Source organism: Zootoca vivipara, chromosome 5 (genome assembly GCF_965207765.1).
Source record: "Zootoca vivipara chromosome 5, rZooViv2.hap1.1, whole genome shotgun sequence".
NCBI lineage: Eukaryota > Metazoa > Chordata > Lepidosauria > Squamata > Lacertidae > Zootoca > Zootoca vivipara.
In genome coordinates, this window is record NC_142588.1 from 8334666 (window position 1) to 8362532 (window position 27867).

General features: G+C 43.7%; 1 protein-coding gene and 1 long non-coding RNA gene across 4 annotated transcripts in view; one reads left to right on the forward strand and one right to left on the reverse strand.

The window, feature by feature from the left end:
• Nucleotides 1-27867, forward strand: part of LOC132592112 (uncharacterized) — an 81083-nt gene that overhangs the window by 30597 nt on the left and 22619 nt on the right. Inside the window, exons 4-6 of one of the 3 annotated variants that reach the window (XR_015950114.1) lie at nucleotides 2060-2146; nucleotides 9805-10056; nucleotides 11145-11914. This is a non-coding gene — a long non-coding RNA (uncharacterized LOC132592112). Of the gene's footprint in view, nucleotides 1-2059; nucleotides 2147-9804; nucleotides 10057-11144; nucleotides 11915-16288; nucleotides 16353-27867 lie in introns of those variants that run through there. The other 2 variants (XR_015950113.1, XR_009557543.2) reach the window with 2 other exon arrangements.
• On the reverse strand, nucleotides 12850-27020 carry SPON2 (spondin 2). Its single transcript, XM_035137570.3, has 6 exons — nucleotides 26812-27020; nucleotides 25939-26197; nucleotides 25373-25596; nucleotides 22436-22627; nucleotides 18193-18367; nucleotides 12850-13311 (listed from the first exon to the last, which is right to left on the reverse strand). Exons 2-6 carry the CDS (start codon nucleotides 26189-26191, stop codon nucleotides 13133-13135), a joined length of 1023 nt encoding a protein of 340 aa, XP_034993461.1. The 5' UTR covers nucleotides 26192-26197; nucleotides 26812-27020; the 3' UTR covers nucleotides 12850-13132.

Here is a 27867-nt window from a genome sequence, read left to right on the forward strand (position 1 = left end):
CCTGGGACCTTAAGGTAATTAATAATAGTAACAAGTTGTAAGGCACCTTGCATAAATTAGTCCTGGGTGTAAGAATACGATTGTTTTTATTGTTTTTATTTAAATAATTCTTATACCATTCTTCTGTTGCAAAAGCATGACTCGGGGCTTCTTCTATCTAAAATTTTGATCCTATAAAAACAGCAAAATAAAACAACAAACCAAAGAAAGAACAACAGTTGAAACAACAACAAAAATGAAATAATCTGCGGTGCATAACAAAAGCTGAAATAAAATAGACTTTAGTAATCGTACTTTAAGAGGAGGGTGTTCATAATTTAGGTGTGGCAACTGAGATGGCTCTTCCTATTGTCCCACTCAAGCACACTTCCACTCTAGGAGGGACACAGAGGAGGTCCCTCCTTTTGGCTAGAGAGGATAAGGTACCCTGGATAGAAATCACCAACACTTTGAATTCTCCAATTCAGAAGCAGATTGGTAAGCAGGGCAGTTGTTGCAAGATTGGTGTAATGTGAATGGCTCCCCATCAACACCATAAGTCAATTTGCTAGGCAAATGCTAAGTTGAGTAGAACTAGATCTTCTCAAATATTCATGGTCAGCTAAGAAAATGAGGAAGGGAAGGACGAGACAATTGCATACTTCTTCGTAGGTCTGGTGCTGAGCCCTTCCTTCCTTCTCTGAGCCCTGGAACCTGTCTCTGACCTCAGAGACCATATGGCATTTTGTATGCACCTTTCAGACTTGTGTGCATTTCATGTAGAACCAGGTGTACCTTTTCATTGGCAGTGGAGCTATTCATCAACACAAAGTTATATAAACACACATTGTTACTCGCTCGGAACCTTACTTCTCAGGAGCAGGAGATCAAAAGCCGAGAAAGCTTTTTCCCTCCAAAGAAATATATACAATTTTTTGTGAAGTTGGGAAGGTTGTCTCATTTTGTATTGTATGCAGGCAATGATAAAAGGCTTGCTTTTTGTATTTTACCGTGAGGAATGGGGAACAGGACAGGGAGTGACTCATAAGGATTTCATAGATAGTTAACCTGCAGCTGGTGGGAAGAGGTATATACAGTCACCTGCAATTCACACCGGATACCCTTTCCCTGTTTCTCATCAGAAAGATACTGTTATGAGATGTGGAGGCAAGGAGGCCATAGGCCAAGACCCTTCTAATTCCTGGATGCAGCGAGTGATAAAATCTAAGATAAAATCTGATTCCTGGAATAGCCAGGCTAGCTCCCTGGTGTGATAATGGCCCTCTACCGTAAATATGGGCCAGGTAACCCTCAACCCTTCCCTCAACTCGCTGGTAGTTAGAAAAGACAACAGCCAGAGCTGAGTTGTGTGTTTGTGTGTGTAAGCTAGAAGCTGAAGGAAGAAGCAAGCTGGAGCCTGTAAGGGAGAGACATGCCTGATTTCTGCTCACATCCAAGGCTGTGGCTATGGGTGAAGCAAGACCTTCTTGGAGTGCCAATGCCATCTGTGGAAAGCTCTCCCCAGAAAGGATCGTCTGGCACCATCATCTTTAGGAGCCATTCATCCTTACACAGGTCTTCAGCCATTAAATAATCCATGGCTGGATGTGTCATATGTTCAGCTACCCACGAGGAAGAGTCTACACTTGTAGAATGCAAAACTCGCAAACAGATATTTTTTGGGGGAAATGAGCCACTAAAATTCTACTAGATCCATCTAAATATCTAGAATTGACTTTTACGTTCTGTGAAAGATCACATAAAACATGAAAATTATTAGGTAAGGAAACACTGGGGAAATGGAATAAAGTGCTCTAGGAATGCGGCAATTTATTTTACCAGGAAGAGGGCCTTCTCAGTTATGGCTCCTCATATGTGGAATGTTCTCCCCAGTGAAGTCCACCAGCTGCTTTCGCTGAATTCTTTTTGGCACCAGGTAAAAACTTACCTTCCTCCGGGCTGTTTTTTTAAAAAATATTTTATACATATATACATACACATATAAATCATAAAACATGACATGACTAGCAAAAAAATGGGTCACTAGGGAGGTAAAAATACTAAACCATTTATTTTACAGTGCATCATAATGAGGTGATAACAATAAACCAATAGAACAAGTTCTTCAATAAGTCATCTTGGAAAACACAGGAATAGAGGTGACCGAGTGAGTACTACCTGCCTATCTACGCCTTATTGCAATATATGTTGTAGCTATTTCTCATCCACATGTTGTTTCATTTGTATATTTAATCACACCATACTTTGTAAAAAAAATCTGGTTTTCCCCCTCTCTCCTTGCCATCTTCAGTTTTTGCTACAGCTTTTGTTAGCATTTGTCGCCCGGGCCAGCTGTGAGACTTCCCAGGGCAGGGACAAAGCCAGTGCACACATGCCCACCGGGTACTATTGAGTCCGGTGGTGCAATCAAATCTCTGATTGTTCCCCAAGGTGAAGAACAACACACACAAGCCATTAAATAAGGCTAAACTATTTTATTGTGACAAAATGCAGAGTCTGTCTCTGTTTGCCCTGCTCAGACATTCAGAGCTGTTTAGCGTGGCTGCCTCTCTCTAGCATAGCAGGCAGTGAAGAGAGAGAGAACAACAGTTCCACTTCAGGAACAAACACAGCAGACGAACATCCTGTCTACGTCACTTCCACTCTGTGGAATGAAAACACATACAGTCATATGATGCACAACAATCCTATGACTGCAGACGCGGAATGAGTCTCCCAACAGCCTTCCCCTTATGGCGGTTTGCCAGACTTTATTATACCGCTGATCAGTGTTCATTCACTGCAAGTATTTCCAAGTTCTGGCTATTACCGTTCTAGCTGTTGTTTTCCCCAGGCATTTGATAGACTGATAATTGTTTTTTTACCAGTGTGCTGCCGTTTAGGTTTTCAAATGTGTTCATCACTTGGAAACCTTTGGGTAACAATCCACTGACAAGTCCAAATAAGTATAATTATAATTAATGTGAGAATACAGTTAAACACAAAACCGGGTCAGAGGAAGGGCAACAAAAACAGTAGCGGGTTATGCAAGGGTAAGGCACCTTTTCAGGTGTGCTAGTCATGTAAAACGGCTGAACAAGAGGAGGGGGAGTGAGGAGGCTATGCCCCTCATTTTCCATGAGTTGAAGTGGGAGGTCTGTAAGGGGAGGCTGACCTGCTTAGGGAGGGGTTCTCCCCACACAATTCAGGACACTTGCATGTATCCTTTGCATGTCAGCAGCATGTCTAAACAGGGCTAAGATGCCCATAATCCAATAAAATGGAATAAATTCAGCCTACTAAATAGAAAATACATTATTTCTCGTGCAATAATTTTCTCACGGCGAGCCTCCTCGAGCTGCATGCCTGGATATCAGTTTCGCGTGGTCCCCTTTAATTTATTACCATTTTGGAATGGTTCATTAAACTCATACTGGTGGAACAGATCTGTCCATTTCTCCACACAGGAGAAGCCTTTGTCTGTCATATCTTTGATCACTAGTTTGAATGGGTGCAGGGCGACAGAGAGATAACAGGTTTTTTTTCCTGGCTACTCTAAATGCTTCAGTCTGTCTTTGCTCTTCGTGATTGACATATCCAGGAGTGAATGTTACTGTGAACACTGTTCAGTTTTCTCCACTTCTAGATAGCATCGGAAAAGCAATCCTTAAAGTGGTCTGCAATCGCTGCAGTGAAAATTTATATACAGTATTTCAGCTGAAAAGCAGAAGGGGGTCTGGTTAGAAGCAAGGTTGAACCCTCTGCTAAAAAAAACCCCCATGCTTTTTAGTTACACCAGGGAAAGCAGATCCAATGTTATTCAAATGCTTTCCATAGAAGTTCACTTTCTCAGGCATATATTACTTCAGACTGGACCCAATGAATAGCTAGGAGTCTTATCCAAAAAAAAGTGACAGATTCCTATCTAAGTTATAAACATTACAAACCCCATTTTGCTTCTCTGCATCAGTTGTATGAAAAGCTGGCAATTGTGTTAGACAAGCAAAAAGTAATTTGCTTCATTTTGCCAAACAAAGGAGGCTTTGTGGTATAGAAATGTATGTTTTGGAAATGTGAATGAATCTTGTGTGATTTGCAATGTTTTGTAAGTAGACAATTGGATGAAGCAATAATAGAACTTGGTATGGTTTGCATTGCAGAAATGTGTGTTTCCAATGACCCTGATACTTATCAAAACCTCTGACCACTCAGAGATTTGGGTACCGTATTGTACACTGAATACGCAATTTCATTGGACAAGTATACCTCGATCTGTGTTGAATTGTGGTCATACTGTATTGAGAAGAAGTTCATGGTCATTTAACTTGGCAAATTTGTTGAGGGATCTTCCGGGAAAATAAATGTAGATGAGAAGATAAAACCAGAGCCCCTGAAGTAGCATTTTCAGAAATTTTTGTGTGGCAGAGATATGTACAGTCGTACCTCGGAAGTCAAACAGAATCCGTTCTGGAAGTCCATTCGACTTCCGAAATGTTTGACTTCCAAAGTGCGGCTTCTGATTGGCTGCAGAAAGCTCCTGTAGCCAATCGGAAGCCACAGAAGCCCCTTTGGATGTTTGGCTTCCAAAAAAACGTTCAAAAGCTGAAACACTCACCTCCGTTTTTTTATCATTTGGGGGCTGGAACGTCCGACTCCCAAGGCGTTTGGGAGCTGAGGTACGACTGTATATTTGAAAGAACTGAATGTGTGGATGAGATAAAATATCTGAAGAAGTGTGCCTGCACACGAAAGCTCATAGCAAGAACATACTTAGTTGGTCTCTAAGGTGCTACTTGAATGCTTTTGAATTATGGTGCTGGAGGAGACTCTTGAGAGTCCCATGGACTGCAAGAAGATCAAACCTATCCATTCTTAAGGAAATCAGCCCTGAGTGCTCACTGGAAGGACAGATCGTGAAGCTGAGGCTCCAATACTTTGGCCACCTCATGAGAAGAGAAGACTCCCTGGAAAAGACCCTGATGTTGGGAAAGATTGAGGGCACTAGGAGAAGGGGACGACAGAGGACGAGATGGTTGGACAGTGTTCTCGAAGCTACGAACATGAGTTTGACCAAACTGCGGGAGGCAGTGGAAGACAGGAGTGCCTGGCGTGCTATGGTCCATGGGGTCACGAAGAGTCGGACACGACTAAACAACAACAAAAAGGTGCTACTGGACAATTTTAAAAAATATTTTATATATCCCGTCAATTAGGGTTGTTTCTCTGGCCACAATGATCAAACCTTGCTTGGGTGTTGACCAAGATCAGAATGATCATGCAGGCCCCCTTAGGTGGGAACTGTAGCTTCCCCTAGATACCTGGCTTGCCCCCGTGAGCTCCCTGCTCTATAAATCTCCAGTACAGTATTCTTTCTCTTTGCCCTTCTACAAAAGGATTTGACACTTGGCCTTCTGTGTACACCAAGATGCTTGGAGAGCAGCATCCAATACCATGTCAGTTCCTTGCCCCATCACACTTAGCTGTGGTGAGGCTGGTCACAGACTGGACCAGCACTGAGATGAGGAAGGTGTAGTTGATCACCTGTGTGTATTACTGGCAATGTTTGCATTACAAAATTTATATTAGGCTTGAATAGGGAAAGTGTAGAGCAGACGCGGGTGGCACTGTGGTCTAAACCACTGAGCCTCTTTGGCTTGCTGATCAGAAAGTCGGCGGTTTGAATCCCCACAATGGGTTGAGCTCCCATTGCTCAGTCCCAGATCCTACCAACCTAGCAGTTCGAAAGCACACCGAAGTGCAAGTAGATAAATAGGTACTGCTCTGGCGGGATGGTAAATGGTGTTTCTGTGCGCTGCTCTGGTTTCACCAGAAGCGGCTTAGTCATGCTGGCCACATGACCTGGAAAAACTGTCTGTGGAGCAGACAAACGCCAGCTCCCTCGGCCTGTAAAGGAAGATGAGTGCTGCAACCCCAGAGTCATCTGCGACTGGACTTAACTGCCAGGGGTCCTTTACCTTTTTTAGGGGAAGTGTACGGAGCTGGGGGCTTTGGATGAGAAGCAGAAAGCGAAAAGCATGATGCATACCGGTATGAAGGCAAAAAGTGCAGGACACAGGGATCTGTGTTTGTACAATAGACAAGAAAATTAGTTGGCAAATATTAAAACAACAAAAAGATAAAGAAAATAAGCAATGACTACCTACCTAGTCAAGACTTTAATCTCATGCATTATTAGAAAATAGGTCAGAGTTGTTTTAATAATTTATTCCCAAGGAGCCTTATATAAAATGTTAGTTATGTGAGACAATAAAAGCCTTGTAGGATTCTCAGAAATAGAAATGGTTTATTTTATTTGGACTTTATTAGACATAATCATTTAGATTATGTGCAATAATTGGCCATCCTTACCATGAATACCAGATTGCAGCTACAGAAATGTAGTTCCTTCAGTCTGGGCAGAAATAAATCCATTCCCACCCCCCTTTTGTGTTTACAATATCCCTTCAATACCTTGCCAAGCCAATCAGGAGAAAAGAAAATCACTTTGGATAGGGATCTTTATCTATAAAATATGTATTAATCTTTTTATTGATCTTCTTACCACTTGACAACACTCCAAATTTTGATTTGGTGTTTCTGAAGCATGTTGGTTTGGAGAGGTAGTGTTGCGTGAGGTCCTCTTCTGTTCCCCCTCACAATATGGGCCAGTTTAAACACCTACAAAGCCAACTGGGCACAAACAAGTTGAGCACTCTGCCCAGAGGCCCGATTCTCAGAATTATGACAATCAGGCCTCTGTGTCTCTTCCACACTTAAATGCATGTGGGGTTGCTTGCCTTTGCCTTCGGCTGACCAACAATCCTCTTAGTCTGAAGAAAAAGGCAGCCTCCATCCCTCAACATGGAAGAGCTGCCATACAATGTGATGAAGTGGCCATTGGCTGAAAGAAACAAAATCACATTTCCTCCACCTTTACAAGTCTAATGTGTGATTATATTCGAAGCCAGATATCTTTGGAAAGTAACTTGGATTAGCCATTATGCTGAGCCTATTTTAAGTTTTGGCAGGTTTTTTTGGTGTTTTTTAAGGCTCAAAATCTGTAACAAAATGGTAGTTTTGCTCAGCTCAGAATGCCTAAATGTTCATCACTTCATAACCTCCGATTTTTACACCTTGATCCTCAAAGTGCAAGTGTTTGGGATGAGTCTGCTATTGTATCCTTTGCATGTGGTCTAATGGTATATAGCCTAACATAAATTTGTGACCAGGTATGTAAATTAAAATCATGATAGTTTGTGTAAATAATTTTTTTCTGTTTAGTTTTGATACGGTGGAAATAAAGTCTATAAGGTCAATAGAAATCGACCTCTTTGATAATTAAGGTGAGCTGACAAAAGACCCTACCAGTAACTGAGAGTGATGTGGGAGTGATGTCACAGAGAAAGAAAAGATGTCCTTTTACGCAGAGCAAGATGGGCAAGATGTTCTGGGAACAAGGAGGAGGAAATTAGGCAGAAAGAACTCCATGGAATTCGGCAGAACCAGCAGCTGAGAGACGAGGGGCCATGCCAGGCTGCTGTTTTGGACCCAAGCTCACTGATGAGGGCAGTGTTATGTTATGCACTGAAGGCTTCCAGGTGTAAATATGTGTGAATAAGTCATATTTCTTTTCTTTCTTAAAAATATTTTTATTTGATTTTACAAGTATAAAATCATAACAATTCAACCATATTCATCCACATTTAAATATTCCTCCTTATCTCTGGACTTCCCACCTTCCTCCCCTCTGTGGGCCCTATTATTAACCTTTTCTGTGGTATCTTTCGCAATATGAACAACTTGCATATAAACACAGACCTGCCATGGACAAATTCAGTGATATTTGGAATCCATTCTTACAAATGCTGAAATAGGTTAAGATCTGGTGAAGTACAAAAACAACCTTGTAAAATATACAGTTTTGGGTTTCCCCCCTCCCCCCCTTTGTTTTCTTTTTCTCTTTTTTGTTTGCGTCTCACCATGTCTGGTGCAAATATAGTTATGTACTTTTTGAAGTTTCAATAAGGATTTAAAAAACAAAAAAACAAAAAACAAAAACACCACAACCTTTTCTACTGCATCTTTTTCAATAATCCGTATTTTATATAACTCCATTATCTTCATAGTACTTGCTACATTATAAGTGTTATTGCAATCCTGCCAATGTTTTCATCTGCTTACAGTGGTCTCTAAGATAAATTATAAATTTTTCCCTTCTTTATTAAAGTTTTGGTCTCCCTGATCCCTGAGCTTTCCGGTCAGTTTCGCCATTTCGGCATAGTCCAGGCATAGGCAAACTCGGCCCGCCAGATGTTTCTGGACTACAACTCCCACCATCCCTAGCTAACAGGACCAGTAGTCAGGGATGATGGGAGTTGTAGTCCCAAAACATCTGGAGGGCCGAGTTTGCCTATGCATGGCATAGTCCAACAATTTAATTTGCCATTCTTCTCTGGTAGGGACCTTATCTTCTTTCCATCTCAGGGCTAATAACATACGGGTGGCTTCCGTCGCATACATAAAAAGTCTTTTCTGTTCCCTTGGAATATATGCACCTATAATTCCTAATAAAAAATCATATTTCTAATACAATGCAGACTCTGCTGTGTCTTGCTTTTCCAACAGAAGGACAAGTCTGCGTAAGCTCTTGGAGTCTTGCTGCTGCTGCTTGGCAGAGACTGGGGGTGACGTGTAACATTATACAGTGGTACCTCTACTTACGAATTTAATGCGTTCTGAACACACATTCGTAAGTCGAAAAAAATTGTAAGTCGAATCCCATAGGAATGCATTGGGAGAAGAAATTCGTAAGTCGAAGCAACCCTATCTAAAAATTCGTAAGTAGAAAAAATCCTATCTAAACAGCATCCAAGATGGCGGACGGAGCTCCATTCGTAAGTAGAAACATTCATAAGTAGAGTTATTTGTAAGTAGAGGTACCACTGTAAATGAATGTCAAGTCCAGATGCCCCTCCCTTACAAAGAAGAGCAGTGTATTGTGTTCCTAAGGTTTTTCTTTTCCGCTATTGCCATCCGTTCAAACACTATTTTGTGCTCATTCCCAGGCGGTGCAGCAATGCAGACAAGGAACGGATAACTGGCAAATGTTTCTGAGGATCTTTCTTCCAGGCCACATATAAAGATAAAGACCACATGGTGCATTGTTTTCATTTATTATTCTCTGTGGCCTGACTCCATATAAGGCTTCTTCCAGCGTTTCCAGCTCCCATACAGCAGTAGCCTAAGCAAGATGCTATCAGAGTGTGGTGGAGACACAACCGGCACACCAACCACAGCGGGAGAAAAGTGATCGGTGCCAAAGAGGCTGCTGGAGCACAGGAGTGGTGCAAAGGACGGTCCCAAGCTGGGAATATGATTTTTTAGGGCAGTGTTTCTCAACCAGTGTGCCTCCAGATGTTTTGGGACTACAACTCCCATCATTCCTGACCACTGGTCTTGCTAGCTAGGGATGATGGGAGTTGTAGTCCCAAAACATCTGGAGGCACACTGGTTGAGAAACACTGTTTTAGGGCAAGGGTGACTGATCTGTTCTCTGCCCCGCTTGGTGATATGGCACTTCACCTAAGAGCAGAAATGGCAATCTGAAACAAGGCAGCACTGAGTGCTTGGTCCTTGTCATATTCAATACAGCGGTGGTTCCTACCGTAGTACAAGCAACCTTTGTTTTTATTGCCAATGGAAGAAGTAAATACATACATGCAAAGGAGCACTTGCTTCACTTCCTTTAAACAAAGCAAAGAAATAATTTGCAGCTATGGGGTTCTCTACATGCAAACTGATTTGGCTGTGCTTCATGAATTGCAGACGGTTGGCCCAGATTGTCCATGGAATCCCTTCCATCCTTACAATTCTATGAAAGCTGGTTTGGGGAAGTGACCTTTTAAAAATGTCCACAGACTCTAAACACAATGTATCCTGTAGCTTCAGTTTACCGTTTCCCCTGGATATTAAACAGCGAATATTTTCTACATGATGACTCCAGAAATGAGATCAGAATGTCTCTCGCAGTTATGAAGGTCTGCATCAAGTCTACCGTGAAAGGGTATTGATTTTAAGGTAACATGGCGCCCTCTTGTGTATCTCCACTGTGGTTAAAAAAATAAATCTGACAGGAAAGCATACCGGGAAAGCCATGTCCCAAAAAGAATAAATGTGCAAGGTTAAGCAGATTTTGCATTCAGTTAAGGAGGGAGGGGTTGCTTCCTGGTAAAATGTACTTGCACCCCTAGCACACAAACTCTTATATTCTGGAACCAAAGTTTAAGAGAAAGCCATATTGAGAAATAATATTCTTACACGCCACCCCTGTCTCCACAACAGTGCGAGATTCCAGGGTTCCCAGGGTCCATATGAGGTGCAGCAGAGACTGTGGTGTGCTTATGATATATGACTTTATTTACACATATACACAATCTTAGTCTAGATGGAGGGAGTGCAGAGCAGCTACAGCCTAAGAGGGCCTTGCCTTCTTCCTCTCACTGTTAACCCAGTGAAAACTGTTTCCTCCAGCTATATCATCCAGACTTTAAATCCAAAACCCTTCTTGTTTTTGCCCACCAACACACAGCTGGAGAAGGGGCCTTATCCCTTCTTGGCCTGGCAGCCTTCGCCCTCTGGTGGTTTCCTTGATGGGCCATCCCCAGTCTTGGTCTCTTTCTAATGGCCCATCTTTGTGGCTATGCTAGACTGGCCTGGTTTGTTAGCATCAACTAAATCCGGGGGGGGGGGGGTTCAGCATTTGGCACAGTTTAATCAAACCTTGGTTAATTCTATCTTTTAGCAAATTCAAAAATGATGGGTACCTTTTCACCCACAAACCCTGGAACCCAAACACATAACAATATATATGTGAGTTTGGGTATATAATGATCACCACTGATACTGATTTCAATAAAGAATGTGAGATGTGTTCTCTTTTACATGGGATGTGTTTGACTGTAAAAGAAGAAGGAAATACTTTTCTCCACCCTTAGCATATGCAAAATGGCTAAAATATGAGGGTCAGTCATGAGGAGCTACTAAGATGGCCAGCTGTGACCAGTGGCCCTACCAGAAATGCTTTAAAGTTTTAAGAAACAAAATCTATACACTTTATTACCATCTCTCTCCCTTTCACTCCCTCCCCCCCCCTCTGCCTTGAAAAGTCCCTACCCTGTCTGCAGAAATTGACTGTCCTGGATAACAGTTTATGGGGAGTGATCTCTATGAACCCTGTGAAGCATGCCCAAAATTTGAAATGGTCAGAAACTATGTACATGAAGCACAGTGAAAACATAAGAAGAGCCCTTCAGGATCAGGCCAGTGGCCCATCTAGTCCAGCATCCTGTTCTCACAGTGGCCAACCAGATGTAACCTGCAACCCTAATGTCTAACCCAAACCTTAACGCTAAGGAAAAGTTTAACCCTAACCTCTAACACTAATGCATAACTTTAACCCCTTACCTTAATTCCTAACTCTAAACCTACCCCCAAATCCTCATGCTAGCCTATTCCCTAACCCAACCAATAATCCTGACCCTAACCCCAACTCTAAACCTAATCTTAAACCTAACATGAACCACAGTCCTCAGCCCTAGCCACAAACCTTAATCCAAAGCCCCAAACCTATGCTTAACCCAAGCACATAACCCTAACCACTAACCCTAACTCTATTCCCTAGCACTAAGCCTATCCCCTGGCCCCTTAAACCCAAACACATAACTAACCCTAATCTTAAATCTAACCCTAACACGTAAACCTAACCTCAAACCTATTGGATTATTTTTCTTTCCTCCCCCCCCCCCCCCCCCGCTCTCTTTGTTTTGCTTTCTTTCTAGTAGGATGCTAGAACTCTGCCTGGCAGAACAAAAGAATGAAATCTTCATTGATGGAGAAATTGGTCTACTGGGCAGAGAGCAGTCTTCTCAGCGCGCAGTGCTCCACATGCTCCTTCCAAAGGCCACCAAGACCCTGAGTGCCAGGAACTGTCCTCCGACCTCATGGCCTTCTGGTCAGCCTGTGGCCTGTTTGGCAGGACCTGCCTCAGGTTGTCCAGGAAAGACTTTCTTTTCCATCAACCAATGTCTCAACAGGGAGGATGTTTTCTGTGATGAGCGAGATAGTAGCACCCCACCAGAGCAGCTTGTCCCCATGGGGTGGGATGGAAGGAAGATTTCCAAAGATTTCCAAAGATCCCCTCCCCCAGAACAAAATCTGGGTTTGGGGGGGTCAGATTGGGTCTGGAGATTCTTGGGTTGGGTTTGTTCCACATTGCTGAATTGGGCCCTAGAAATTGATGTAGCAGTTCTATCTATAATTGATGTTCTGTTGTAGAGATTGTCGATTGACATTTCAAATGGTCTTAATATGAGATATGTTATTTTGATGCTTTAATGTAATTGTTGAAAACACCTCAGGATCTTACCTGATGAGTTATGGTTTCAAAATGGATGAAATGAATAAAAATGGCGGGCCAGTGATGGCTTGGAGGAGTTGGCTGGTGCTTGGTGATTTAGCAAGCCAATGAGAGCCAGCAGCCAAACAAGAGAATTATGGTTTGTTACAGCATTCAGACCATAGCATTTCTCTCTCTCGCCATACATAAGCATGTGATAATGGCTAGCCAAGTTATTTTGCCACAAGGCATTCTTCTTATCTCTGAGGAACTCACGCCTCTTATTTTGTACACCAATGAGGATGCTGGTTTTATATTTTATTCTCTGCCTTTCCTGTCTGGTTTTTTGTTTTGTTTTCTCAAATGCGCTTACCTGAATTAAATATGTTTGCAAATAACAAACCATAAGTGTCAAAAATTCCAGCAAAATAATTCAGAGTACAGCACATATAAATACATGTCAAAAGAACACATTCTAATTCTTAAAAGTAGTGGCCTTTACTTTTTTTTTTAACAGATATGCATGTCTGATAATTGAAGTACATACGGTAAGTTTGAGAAATGTTTCTACCACCAGGTGGCACTGCAGTAGTTCATAATAAAAAGGCTGTTTTCCATCTAGCAATTCAGTTCAGCAAAAACATTTCAACAAAATATTACAACTATTCTGAAAAATAAGGAATATTAACAGGAATAGGTGGCATTAACCAAGTGTATCCTATATTTAAATTATCTAAATTATTGTCCCAGAGAACCATCTCACACGCAGTTATCCGGGTCGCATTCTGTTTCTTCATTCAGCTCTGGGCAGGGTATTCCATTATTGGCCGGCTGAAGACGTATATACCGAGTTCGTCTTTTAGTTCCTAAATGTCCACACGTGCCTCTACAGAGGCCCCAAGAAGACCAGAGCGACGTCTCACAATCCAGGGGAGTTTCTGCAATATACAGGAAATAGATAAAGCAATAGGAGTCTGCTTCTAGATCCAGTAGTAGCCGAGTTTACATGAACCATATCAAGGATCCTGCCCCCATGCTTGTCCCTCAAGGCCAGGAGAAGACGTTGGAAGCCTCCTGCTTTCCCTCAGCTATGGTATGCTGTGTTGACAAACTGTGGTTAATTTCAAACAAGCCAGGTTTGAACCATAATTCTCTGACAATAAGCAGGGATAGTTCTGGGCCCCAAGCCTTGCAAGCCTTTAAAAGTAAGCACCAGCATGCCCTGAGTGCCAGCATGGTTGCTCAAGATCTGGTGACTTGTATTAAACTAACTGAAATTTCCACAATTATGAAATTGTCTATGGAGAGAGAGGTGGGGGGATTTGCTGGGTTTGGCTTATTTCCTCTAGCGATCTGTTCTAACATCTCTTTTGATATCTCTCAGTTCACTGTTTCTGATAGCAGTGGTCTACAGTCCAAGGTTTGCATCAGCCTTCCTGTCTTAGCTGTGATCCCCTCACTCTCAAAGCTAAGCAACAATGGAATACATTGTAGGCTCAGAAAGTTTTCTTTGAGGTTGAATCCTGACGAGACAGAAGTACTGTTTTGGGGGACGGGGGGTGGGCATGTGTTGGGGACTCCCTGGTCCTGAATGGGGTAACTGTGCCCTTGAAGGACCAGGTGCGCAACATGGGAGTCATTTTGGACTCGCATCTGTCCATGGAGGCACAGGTTAATTCTGTGTCCAGGGCAGCTGGTTATCTCCCGCTTGGACTACTGCAATGCACTCTACATAGGGCTACCTTTGAAGGTGACCTGGAAACTACAACTAATCCAGAATGCAGCAGCTAGACTGGTGACTGGGAGTGGCCACCGAGACCATATAACACTCAGCCCAGTATACCTGAAGGAGCGTCTCCATCCCCATAATTCAGCCCGGACACTGAGGTCCAGCTCCAAGGGCCTTCTGGTGGTTTCCTCACTGCGAGAAGTGAGCTTACATGGAACCAGGCAGAGGGCCTTCTCAGTAGTGGCGCCCACCCTGTGGAACACCCTCCCACCAGATGTCAAAGAAATAAACAACTATCTGACTTTTAGAAGACATCTGAAGGCAGCCCTGTAGAGGGAAGTTTTTAATGTTTGATGTTTTATTGCATTTTTAAAATTCTGTTGGGAGCCGCCCAGAGTGGCTGCGGAAACCCAGCCAGATGGACGGGGTATAAATAATAAATTGTTGTTGTTGTTGTTGTTGTTGTTGTTGTTGTTGTTGTTGTTGTTATGAACTACTGGATAAACTATGAAGATTCCTAAGAGAATATGTGCTAAATGCTTTCACTTTCTAAAGGTATAATATGCATAAATGATTGCCCTGAATTTCCTTTTAGGAAATTCCTAGGCATGGAAATCCTAGGCTCAAACAACCATTGGTGCAAGGAAAGAGTTAAGGCCATTGAAAGTTCACTCAAGCACCAGAATGCATGGGAATGATAAATTATGATGCCAGTGTCGGCTAAATCTGACTGAACATAAGCAGCACTGGGGCTGAAAGTCCAAGGGAAATTGTACATGACGTGTTGCAAAATTTGCTTACTCAGTGGGGATTACTCTGTTTCCATGCTGTTTCCAACACTTACTAGCTAAAGGTAAAAGAAACTTCTCCAGTGGACCCAGGGGTGTTTGGGAGAGGACCTCTGCCCTAAGCCATGAATGAAGCAGCAGTCTGCACAGATTTTAACCAAAGTAAAGCAGAGGCACTAATGGCCACTCTTTCATCAAGTCAAATAATTTAACACACTCGCTGAGGGCTGGTTGCAGAAAAGCCATCCTTCCACATGCCTGTGGTACCATTGCAGAACCTGCAGCTTTTTTAAAAAACCAGCTTTGCGCTTCGTTGTGGCTGGTCCTATGAATGTCCAGCGGGCAGTGGCAGCAATCTGCCGGCAGATGTGTGGCATCAGCAAAAAGCACTTCATGTGATCTGCCCGATCAAATTCCACTCTAGCCAATACAGTGGTACCTTGGTTCTCAAACGCCTGGGTACTCAAATGGTGAAAACCTGGAAGTATTCCAGTTTTCGAACATTTTTCGGGAGCCGAATGTCCGACGCGGCTGTCGGCTATTGTTTCTGGGGCACCTGCACCAATCAGAAGCTGCGCCTTGGTTTTTGAACATTTCGGAAGTCAAACTGACTTCTGGAACGGATTAAGTTTGGTGCTTTTGTTTTTGCTATTTATTTTGGTTTTTGGTTTTTGAGGCTTTTTTTTGGTTAATCTGTTTTTGTGACTGTGTGGAACCCAGTTCAGCTACTGATTGATTGACTGTGTGACTGCGAAAAAAGCCCCCCTCCAAACATTGACTATCACCAGTGCAGATAAGGAAAAAAAATTATTTTTATTTTTATCATCTGCAATATTGTCTTATTTATTTTATAGTACAGTACATTGATTAGTGCTTCCATTTTATGGATCAATGGTTTCGTTAAGTTAGTAAAATTCATGTTAAATTGCTGTTTTAGAGGTTGTTTTTAAAAGCCTGCATTAATTCGTTTTGCATTATCTATGGGAAAGCGTGCCCTAGTTTTGGATTGCTTTGGTTTTGGAATGGACTTCTGGAACAGATTAAGTTTGAGAACCAAGGTACCGCTGTACGCCTTTGGAAGTAAACTTCATTACCACTTGCAGAAGGGAAATTGTGTGGGAAATTGTAGTCAAGTGTAACTAGCAAGTTGAGGGCTGGTTGATGCATGAAGGGGTTAAGGCCACAAAATTTGCATTATTAGGCTCAGCTGGGTAACATCCCTCACCTGGAAGGAAGTTAAGTTCCCTCCTTTGTTCCTTTTTCACCAAGTGAACTCACTTAGAGCTAAATAAAAAATTCCTTCAGTAGCACCTTAAAGACCAACTAAGTTTTTATTTTGGTATGAGCTTTCGTGTGCATGCACACTTAGAGCTATTTCACTATATTTTGTATCCCAAGATTTCTGCCTACTTGCTGCTGCATGGAAGAACATGTGAATCTGACCTTCTGACCTTCAGTGTTTGTAAGTAAAGCATTCAAACTTACTAATGGTATGGTCTGTTCATTGTGAGAGGGATAGAAAGGGGAAACGTTGTAAGCAGCTAGAACAGAATATTTAAAAGGTCTATTATTCCCTTGCTTAACTTTGCTGCATGATTCTGTTTTTAAAGTCTGTTGGGGGGGGGTCTTTTTTTTTGCTGGAGAGTATGTTTAGCCTTGCACTTTGGATCTAGGGATCCAGCCAATTCTTTTTATTAATTATCCCACAGGGATTATCTATATAAATCTGTTTTTGCCATTTCTCCATATGATCTCCCTGTGCATTCATTTATCCACATTACATACTTACTTATAGCAAAGCAGTCCGCGTTATCAAAGTGTTAAGCCAGGGGTGTCAAACTCAAATTCATCGGGGGCCGCATCAGCAGTTTGGTCACCCTCAAAGGGCCGGTTGTGTCTGTAGGACTATGTGTCCACTCTTTATTATCATAAATTATTGTCACTGCATTCAATTATTACTGTTTTTTGTAATAATGTAAGGTCATTCCCACCCCCACGCGGATCACATTCCTGTGTCATGGCGCGTGTGTGGGAGGGGATGTAAATGAGGGAAATTTGAACAAAAGGTGGGGATCGATGGCTTCCGGGGGGGGGCTCAACTAAACCTTCGGCAGGAAGGAGAAAGCCACTGCTGGGATTAAAAACCTGCAGATGGAAAGAGGGCTTCCCTCTCCCGCCCTGCGCACACCCAAACCCCGCTAGGCAGGATGCCACACGCTGCAACCCACCCCATGCTTTGGAGAGGGGCAGGAACATGCTGTGCAGCGCCAACTCCCTGCTTTGCTTTTGCATCTTCCCTCCTCAGCGCCAGAGTCCCTTCCCCTCGCGCTGAGGGAGGGCAGTGGGTTTCCCGAGGAGGAAGGCGGTGGCAGCCCCAGCGGACGTGCATCTTCGCCTCAGAGCTGCTCTTCCCCCCACCCGCACTGTTGTCGTCTTCGCCGCCGCCTCTCCCTACCGGGACTGCAGGCAGAGGAGGCTTGAAAACCTCCCCCCCAAAAAAAATTCCCCTCCCACCTACTCAAACCGCGAGGCGACTCCATCTGGAGCCCTACATCACGAGGGGCTGAGAGGAGGTGGCGGCAGAGCGGGAAGAGCAGGAACCCGTGCCGTCGTCGCCGCCTCCCTCCCGGCCGCCCCCCGGGGAGCAGCTCCACCGGAACTGAGAAGCCAAAGGGCAGCTCGGGGTGGGGGGCAGAGCAAAGGCCAGGGACCCTCCCGAGTGTCTATGAGGAGAAAACGGGGGAAGAGGGAAGAGAAACCCGGATCCATCAAGAGAGCGGCTGTTGCGCTTCGCCCTCAGGCTCACTCCGCGTCCCTTTTGCCCGCTCGCTTGCCCACCTCCCGGATGCAGCCGAGGAGAGGAAGGGAAGCGGCGGGCGGCGGCTCCCCAGTGCTGCCTCACTCGCTCTTGGAGACAACAGCAAAGCCCGCCAAAAAAAAATGCAACGCTGCTCCATCCTGGCACCAACTTTGCCGGCGGCGCCTGTAGGGCTTTCCTACCTCCTCGGCGGGCTTCCTCCTCCTCCTCCTGCATCTCACTTCCCCGTCTGGCTGCTGTGCCACCGCCTCCCTCAGCCTCATTCGAAATTGAAATTCCCTGGCCAAGGCCGTCAGCGCGGCTCCAGCGCCCCGGCCTCCGCCTGCAGCCCCGCTCCCGGTTTTGACCCTCGGCCAATCGCAGGCTCCAGAACTACTGTCAGCGGCTACTGTCGGCAGCGGCTACGCGGGCCACATGACGAGGTCTGGCGGGCCGGATTAGGCCCCCGGGCCTTGTGTTTGACACCCGTGTGTTAAGCACTTACCTGAAACAGAATCATCGATTTCATTCCTGATTGCAGTCACGTTGGGCTGAGGAAGAGGAAATCCTAGTTTGCCTCTTTTCACTTTTATCATGGTTACTCGAGCGATAGGTGGTAATTTTTTAAGCTTGGGGTAATAAAACGAGTTTGCTGGGTGACTCGGAGTGGAAGAAGTGATCTGTGAATTGAAACACATATACAAAAGATACCAATTTAGTATCACAAAGGGAATCTGCAGCAAAATGTTCCAGTGTGGGTTGCCCCTGCACAGGGTTCCACCACATCCATTTTGTCCCATCATCACCCATCATAGTTCTGCACCCATTGAACTAGCTCATTTTTCCCTAAAGGTGTCTTTTTGATCTTTTACATATCTTGGGGTTCCATCAAATCTGCTGGTGAATAGATGGCACGTTTGGGCTGCATAAGGACAAGAACTATTAGTATAGCTCCCAGTATATATTAGGGGAGTGCACTGGTTCTGGACAAATATATGCCAGTCTTGTGGTCTGGGTAGCTCAAGACCTCCATGCACACTGCCTAGGCTTTCAGAGAATGAATGAATCTTTATTTCCATCAGCCATAGCATTAAAACAAAGATACGATATACAAAGGATAGAAATAAAAAGTCAATTATATAAAATACATTTTGGGGTTTTGAATCAATAGTCAAATAGTGGGTCTTATTCTGATTGCCCCAGCTAAAAACCTTGCCACCTTCGCTGTCACCTGCTCATCTTGATCTGCCAAGAGAAAGGACACTGTGGCAGTGTTTGGGACACCCGGAATGGACAATAAAAGAGGGGTGATAATCTCATTCCTCAAGTCTTTATAAAGAGTGCAAGCCAGAAGGGCATGTGCCACCAATTCGGTACTGCCATCTCCACAGGGATATAAGCGGTTTTTGTGTGGAATCTGGTGGAATCGTCCCTCAAATACAGCCAAATCAATCTTGCGAGATTAAAAGCGTTGCACCCCAGAGATGTCACTTCGGTGTGTGGAAGGCAGCAGGTACAAGTACTAAGCTCAACTTGACTGGCATAAAGTATGAGCACTACAGGTTGCCTCCATCAGTGAGAGAGATTATTCTCAAAAAAAAATAAAATAAAATCCTTCCAGTAGCACCTTAGAGACCAACTAAGTTTGTTATTCGTATGAGTTTTCGTGTGCATGCACACTGAAGAAGTGTGCCCACAATGTCAACGTGCCAACAAATGCCAGTGAACCAAATTGTCCCAATTTGAACTGAACTGGGATTAAGCCAGAGTGGATAGCAGGAGCCCAGGATAGCCCTGGGGCAGATTAGATCCACCCAGGGCAATCCAGAACTATCAAAAGCAGGGGGCGGGGAACAGTCGTAGGAGCTAGAATGCAACCCCCTACAGCTACTCATCTGTGCCTCTGTTGCAGCAACCACAGCTCCGCAGTTCATGCCTCTATGTGAAGAAACAAGAAAGCTCTTTTGGTTTTGCAGTAAGATTTCTGGGGATCTGTCATTTCTGGATCACAAACTGGGTTCAGTTCTGGGATTGGCTGAATCTGGCCCAATCCAGAATTACAAATCAGGGTTATAAATCAGATCAGGGATCTCTGCACAGCCCTAGTGGTTTTATTGTGGTTTCAGCATTGTTTTTTGTTGCTTAGTGCAATGTGTGTTTGAAGCTTTGTGAAAGTGTTTCAGTAAATACATAAAACAGTTTTAAACCAATAACAAAGCTGTACCTGAGGTTACACCTTCTCCGAAGTAGCCGGCAGCTATTGACAAAGTTGCCTGCTTCTTTCCCATAGCAGGGCAATGACTTGAGTGGCCTTGTTCACACATCACAGTAAACCATATTAATGTCAACATGCCAATCTTAGCCACTCTGTTCCTGCCTGCTAGAGTACAGGTGAAACAAACCATGCTTAGTGTTCTGTCTGAACTGGTTTGTTACTCTCTGAACAAACCATGATCTGTAGTTAAGGTATGTTCTTGACTCATTGATCATGGTTTGTCTGAGCAACAAACCATGCTCTAATATGGTTCGTTTCTCAACTGTAGGAGCACAGTCGGCAGAGTTGAAGGTTTTTCGAAAAGGCAAAAATGCTAAGAAAAACACTATTAAGTATGTGCATACCAGGGCCATTAGTAAGGGGGGGGGGTTGCACCTGCATAAACAAATTGATTTTTTGAAGGGGGGAGTGCCATGAATTTTAAGAATTTAAAAACAATAAGCTCCCCCCTCACATGGTATCCTATGGGTGGGTTGCATGTTACAGCCTTAGAATGGCCTTAGATGTGAAATTTTGCTGCTTCCCTAAAAACAGGTATCAGTGTGCAGACCTCTGTGCATGGCAGGGAGCACCATGTAGAAAGAAAAAAAAATAAATTGGAAATATCTGTTGCAGCAAAAAGCTCTTGCTTCTGGAATGCTCTTTTAAAAACAGAATTATAGAAGTGTCAAAAGAGGAATAGCATTTGGCGGGGACAGGAAGAGGGATTATTGATCGTAAGCAGCATAGCCTGCCCTCCAAAGAGATACTAGGCAGTTTTAGACAGCAAAAAGATTCAGATAACTGCAAAGGGGTTTAGAAGTGGGGCTATAATCCATAGGTTTGTAGAAACAAGGGCCAGTGTGGGATGAAACACCAGATTTGGGATTTTGACTAGGAGTAAGAACTGCCGCAACTTAGCTCTCAGCAGACAAAGGGCCAACTCCAGAGTATGCACTGGGTTTGATCAACCTGTTCTGGAGCTACAAAAAAAAAAAAACACCCTACATTATGACGTCACATTTGACTGGGAGCCTACATACACAGAGTTGTGTGCATTGCTTGATGCCCTCAATTCCTAACTCTTAAAATCAGGAGGTAGTGCTCTTGTGAAAGAGGCTTATGTGATTTGACCTCCGTACAGATGTCCAATGAACGCCTCTTGTTGTTTTTGGCATCCGTCTGTCTCGAGAGACAATGGAGTGCGCCTCTGGGGATGAAGTCGAACCGCCGAAGATTCGCAGCATTTGCTGTGGCTGCAGAGACCAGCAGTAACTCGTAACTGCTCCCTCCTGCATTGTATTTGCTGGATTAGTGCACCAAAGCGACCTCCCAAGTCACTTCCTGAGCAGAGTGTATGGAGGTCCTGGGCTGCCCACATGACAATATCCCAAAGATATCCCTCAAGGCAGCGGAGGTTTAGGACTAGAGTTTTCCCTCTCCCAGATGAGTTACCTTCCCCACTTGATGAGCCCCATCTGCCCCACACTTCCCTCTACAGCCCATGCAGAAACTCCCCAAAATATAGACATCGTAGACACTGAGGGACAGAGGAAACAGGCATGATCCCAACCTCCCTGGCTTAAGTCAAATCTGCGTAAAGCTCTTGTGTGCTTTGGGGATTTTAAAATTTTATTAAGATGCATCCATAATGGAAAAGGCGGAAATGGGAAGGCGGGGGGGGGATACCCCTGATTTCACCATCAAGGTCTTACAGAAAAATAAGAGTCCCTATATCATTAAATGTTAAGGTTTCTATATAATTTATTTTTCCAAAATATAAGCCAACAGTCAAATAATGCCAGCAAATTTAATTTCCATATTAGCTTTCTTTTCACTAGAATTCATTATTAGGTAACTAAGTTGAATTAATTGAGTAAGTAGAATTAATTAATTTTGAATCCCTGTGACGGGGTGAGCTCCCGTTGCTTGGTCCCAGCTCCTGCCAACCTAGCAGTTCGAAAGCACGTCAAAATGCAAGTAGATAAATAGGAACCGCTACAGCGGGAAGGTAAACGGCGTTTCCATGTGCTGCTCTGGTTTGCCAGAAGCGGCTTTGTCATGCTGGCCACATTACCTGGAAGCTATACGCTGGCTCCCTCGGCCAATAATGTGAGATGAGTGCGCAACCCCAGAGTCGGTCACGACTGGACCTAATGGTCAGGGGTCCCTTTACCTTTTAGAATTAATTAATGTAGATTAATCAATTAAACAATAATTTTGATTGGGTTGCTTCACACTTTTTTGACCGAACCTTCTTCCCGCCACAAAACAATGCAGCAGAGCATGGTTCAACTGAAGCGTGGAACAATAAAGTTATGGCACAGCATGTCCTTCTGCTTAAGAAATGGGACGGACAACACTGAGTACAGGTGCACTCAACATATAGAACGTTGCATTCATCACAATTGCAGCTGTGATGTAAAATAATGATCACATTCATGTTGAATGGAATTGTGTGTTTGACCAGTCAAGGAACGGCTCATAAACTTACCTCTGTGACGGGATCCTGTGGGATAGTGGCAAAATTGGGGGAGGAAAACGTGAAGCCGCTGTCAGTGCCAGCATCATACGGGAAAAGATCCAAAGATACTTTCTGTTTCCAGTGGTCTTTTTCGCACAGGTTTAAACTGTCAATGCCCACGAACCAGTCAGGGCTGGGCACAATTCGCACTGCAATGGACACCTAGCAATTTTTTTAAAAAAAAAAACTGAATTAAGCACATTAGATTAAGCCTCCTTAGATTATTGCATCACAACTTCACGTGTAAATAAACCAGTGTAACCGTAATATCATAATATACTCTCCAACGGTTCTCCGATGGAAATAGGGGTGTCTTATTCAATAATCATAATAAGTTGATTGTCTATATGCCACCCATGAAACATTAAAAAACATCCCTATACAGGCTGGGACGCAGGTGGCGCTGTGGTTAAACCACTGAGCCTAGGGCTTGCTGATCAGAAGGTCGGCGGTTCGAATCCCTGCGATGGGGTGAGCTCCCGTTGCTCGGTCCCAGCTCCTGCCAACCTAGCAGTTCGAAAGCACGTCAAAATGCAAGTAGATAAATAGGAACCGCTACAGCGGGAAGGTAAACGGCGTTTCCATGTGCTGCTCTGGTTTGCCAGAAGTGGCTTTGTCATGCTGGCCACATGACCTGGAAGCTATACGCCGGCTCCCTCGGCCAATAATGCAAGATTAGCACGCAACCCCAGAGTCGGTTACGACTGGACCTAATGGTTTGGGGTCCCTTTACCTTTACCTTTTAAAGGTTGTATAGTTACTTATCTCCTTGGCTCAGGGGGTCGCATAACTCCATACCCTCCAACATTTCTCTGATTAAAATAGGGATGTCCTAAGGAAAAGCGGGACTTTCTGGGATCAGATCAGAGCCCAGGACGTCTTCTGTAAAACCAGGACTGTCACTGGAAAATAGGGACACTTGGAGGGTCTGTCAAAATCCTGTTTTAGAAATAATATATTTATTTTTATTTATATTGCACAATATGGCCCTTTCCCACATCACACTTGGTGGCCTCTTGAGTCAAATATATTAAACTCTGTGGCACTTATACGAGAGACGTTTCTTCAAATAGTTTCAGTCCTGCACATATTGGGCTGTGTACAAAGCTATTCGTGCAGGAGTGGAGCAAACTTCTTAGGCAATGGGACGTTGCCTTCCTCTCCTCCTTCCGGCAGTCTCTGCTCCACCCTCAAAATCTGCAGTGGGTGAAAAGAGGAAGGTGACGTCTGCTCACGCAATTCCACCCATGCTTCCAAGAGCTGCAACCTTTGATTGACGAATCAGTTAGATGGCTCAATTGACACTCAGGCCTATGCAGGGGGAGGGGGGCAGCTGGGTACACTTGTAATAGGCCTTGGAGGGCTAAGCTGGTTCAGGGGCCTCTGCCAGGGACCTGCCAAACTTAGGCTGTCATGCCAAGAATGCCCTGTCATTGAAACCTTGGGGTTTCAAATTTCGGCAGCACCCCGTGCAAGTCCTCTTCCGCTCCATTCTGAATCGTAGTTGCGCCACCCCCAAGGCTCTAAAAGGTGAAGCTAAAGGACCCCCAGATGGTTAAGCCCAGGCAAAAGCGACTATGGGGTTGCGGCGCTCATCTCGCTTTCAGGCCAAGGGAGCCGGTGTGTGTCCACAGACAGCTTTCCGGGTCATGTGGCCAGCGTGACTAAACCACTTATGTTGCAACAGAGCACCATGACGGAAACCAGAGCGCATGGAAATGCCGTTTACCTTCCCGCCGCAGCGGTACCTACAGTGGTGCCTCGCTTAACGAATGCCCTGCTTAACGAAATTTCCGCTTAATGAAATGATTTTTCGAGCGGAGGTTGCCTCACTAGACAAATTTGTTTTTCGACAAATTCGTCTAGCAAATCGCGGTTTCCCATAGGAATGCATTGAAATTCAATTAATGTGTTCCTATGGGCAAAAAAAAAAAATTCAATGCATTCCTATGGGATTCGCTAGACGAATTTTTCGTTATAAGAAAAGACCCATGGAATGAATTAAATTCGTCTAGCGAGGCACCACTGTATTTAGCTACTTGCACTGGCGTGCTTTTGAACTGCTAGGTTGGCAAGAGCTGGGACAGAGCAACGGAAGCTCACCCTGTTGTGGGGATTTGAACCACCGACCTCCTGATTGGCAAGCCTAAGAGGCTCAGCGGTTTAGACCACAATGCCACCCCAAGGCTCTATGCCCAGCATAACCAATCTGGTCGCAGTTTAGTAAATCTTCCACTGGACCTGTACCTCCCAGCTGGCTGGGGACTTCATGTGCTGCAAGACTTTGATAGTAAAATCTGGACCTGCGTTACTGTATACTAGCAGATTAGGATCTGATTAGGCACTGCCGCCACCGCAGTGGCGCATGTCCTGGGCTGTCGGAGCCGCGTGTCTAGTGCAACAAACTGGTTTATCTGAGCTACCTTCCCATCTAATGTAACAAGGCCAGATGTTTTCTTTTGTTTGGGTTTATAACTTTATTCTAACAAGACTCTCACCCCGGGCATCACACAAGGTCTGCACGGGCCTGTTGACACCCCAATTAATTGGCCAACACAGTCTTTTTTAAAAAGCCTTTATTTTAGATGTAACTACTTATATTTAAAAAAAACCATACGAAGATGGCAGGAACCATCTTAAAAGAGGTATTCCCCCTGCAGACAGACACACAACGACATGCCTCTCCTCAAAGGTGCTTGCTGTGATGTACACATCTAAAATTTAAGGATGCCTGGTTATTGAAAACCATTGTTTTAATTGCATGCAATTTTGGGGGGGAAGCAATTGATTGAATAACACACTTGTTTTAAGTAACCGACTTCCATTTCTTTAATCAGGTGATGGCTCTATTTTTTTTTATTTATTTTTTGCAAAAAAAATAGGCAAATGAGCATTTCCCCTACTTACCAGCGGGTGTCTTGGGTGGAGCTCCAAGTCTGCAGTCGTTTGCCCCGTGCCAGTGGAAATGGCAGGAGCGGAGAATATTCCGTGAATGCTTTGGATTTTTTCCCCAGCTGCTTCTATTTCCTTCATTAATGCCCAGGGTTCACCTCTTTCGGCAAAGTCACGCATCCCGTTGCTGGCAAACTCGTTCATTTTCCACATGTTGTAGTCAGAGTTATGGGCAGCGCCTGTTGAAGGGAAGACATTGCAGCAGGCAAAAGAAGTCTGGTTTAGATTTGCTTAATAATATACTGTATGCTGTTCTTCTCCTCTCTTTCTGAAGTGGAACAAGCTATGTTTAAAGAAATAAGGTATGCTGTTTACTTTAGCTCCAGCAAAATTGGAAACAGAAGCTAGCTGGAGAAACCAGCCCCACATTGTATAACACTGCGCTTACTGATAGTGCATGTTTGGTCTCTCAGTCATATGAACTTAGATGTAACTTGATTACAAAAAAGGGGGGGGGAGAAAAGATGGTACAGTTTTTAGAGAGTTAGCTTGCCTTTAGTAACTGCAGGAGCTTCACTTACCCAGAAGTGATGACCATTGTGCCGGAGGCCTGTACAGAGGGTACTGCTTAGGGAATGATGCCTGGCTCCACTTTCCTGTGAAAATAATGTTGTACCTTGCAAGTTCTTCTGCTGTGCAAACAGAGTCTTCCTCAAGAGGCAAACAGTTAACAAAGCTCAGAACAGTGAAAAGCAATGCTGTGATGATTCTATAGGAGCTGGAGACAGCGATCAAGTTTTCCATTTCCTTGCCCGTACAGAAAGCCCTCCACATTCGTCTCTGCGGGTTAAATAAATGAAAGCTTGATACAGTTAGACTCTGAGCATGCAGAAAGTCAGCTGCCAAAAACCTTGCTGCATTTAAGAATCGTAAGACTTTCGGATAATTTGAAGTTGTAACAGTACCCCAAACAAATGTTTCCGATTGGGAAACGAAACATGTTTCTGGCGACGTGTTTTTTCAAGATCCGTTTATAGTTTTGCTTTTTCAATCTTATTGGAATCGCATCTTGGCCCAATTATGTTAGCAAATGTTTTGGTGCGTATGGTATATACGTTTTAAAATATTAAGTTGCATGTCATTTTGCCCAGAGACATACTTCCTTGGGAAATAGAGTTTAAAAACTGCTTCTTGGCACAACACTGTAGGTCGGAGTTAGTACATGCAAATTTAAGGCATAATCTAGCTGCTAGGTCCCTTGATGCAGAAATTAGGGGGGTGGGCACATTTTACAAGGCATTAGATAATAAGATACCAAACTATGATTGCTTAAAACAATAACTTTTAACATTATTTTTAAAACTTCTTTGCTTTAAGAATTGGACAGAATTAAAAACATCAGCTAAGATAGTAGGAATGTACATTAGTAATACATACAAATATTTCACACTTACTGGGTGGTGTTTTCTGTGAAGCCCTGGAAAGTTAAGAGCCCTTGCTTGTGCTCGCAGCTGAGCAGTTCTGCCACTGAAAAGGAAGAAACCAGAGTGCTTGCTGCTATTTATGCCAGAAGTAGGTCCCTTTGGTCCAACGCTGATTGCAACCTTTAGACTAGATGAGCTGAATGCATCTTGTCCTTGTTTGAAACGTTTTCGCTGTTTCATGAGAATTAATGATAATAATTATAAAAAACTATTGAAATTGTGGTGCTGAACAGATAAAGCAAGATTTTAGAGAACCTATGTTATTGCCATCAGTTCAAGGATTCTGAAGACTGTGCATTTCTTTGTTCTTGCTTTCGTGCCCCGAAACTAAGGACAAATTGCTTCCAAACACAAAGCCTTTCTCGCGGAAGAGATTTAGATGAGAAGCACATTTTTGTAAGTTTTATTGGTCGGCAGGTGGCTTTTTCAAGTATTGACTGAAAGCACTCCCCTCTAATTCACCCATATGCACATGTCTCAGCTAGAGGAAGAAAACCAAAGGTGCCTAAGGAAAAGATTGTCGCTACAAATATGCATTAGGAAAACAATTATACACTGTGTACATTTTGATTGCTGTACGGTACACTATCTGGAGGAGCTGTACCCTTGTTTGACAAGGTGCCACTAGGACACCCCTCTGGAAAAAGTGTCGCGGTTGTCCTGTTTCAAATAAACTTTTAACAGAAAAAAATAATTATATATAAACTTTTCCTATAACTTACCTTCTTTAAAAACCCATGTAACTCCTCCCATTGGTTTCAATAGGTTGCCTATTACATCCATTAATTGCTAATAATGTCATCTCATTAAGCAAAGTTCTTTCCACCCATATATGTCTTTGGAGATTGAAGGAAAGCAGAGGAGAGGGTGGAGCACAGAAGACAAAGGAGGCTGAACGTATAGCACCTCAATATGATTTTTTTCCTTTGGTTTTAACAAGTATAAACATGCAACAACAAAAAACAATTCCCTATCCAAATATCGAGATTACTCTGGATCTCCTGACTTCCCCCCCATCCCTTCCAT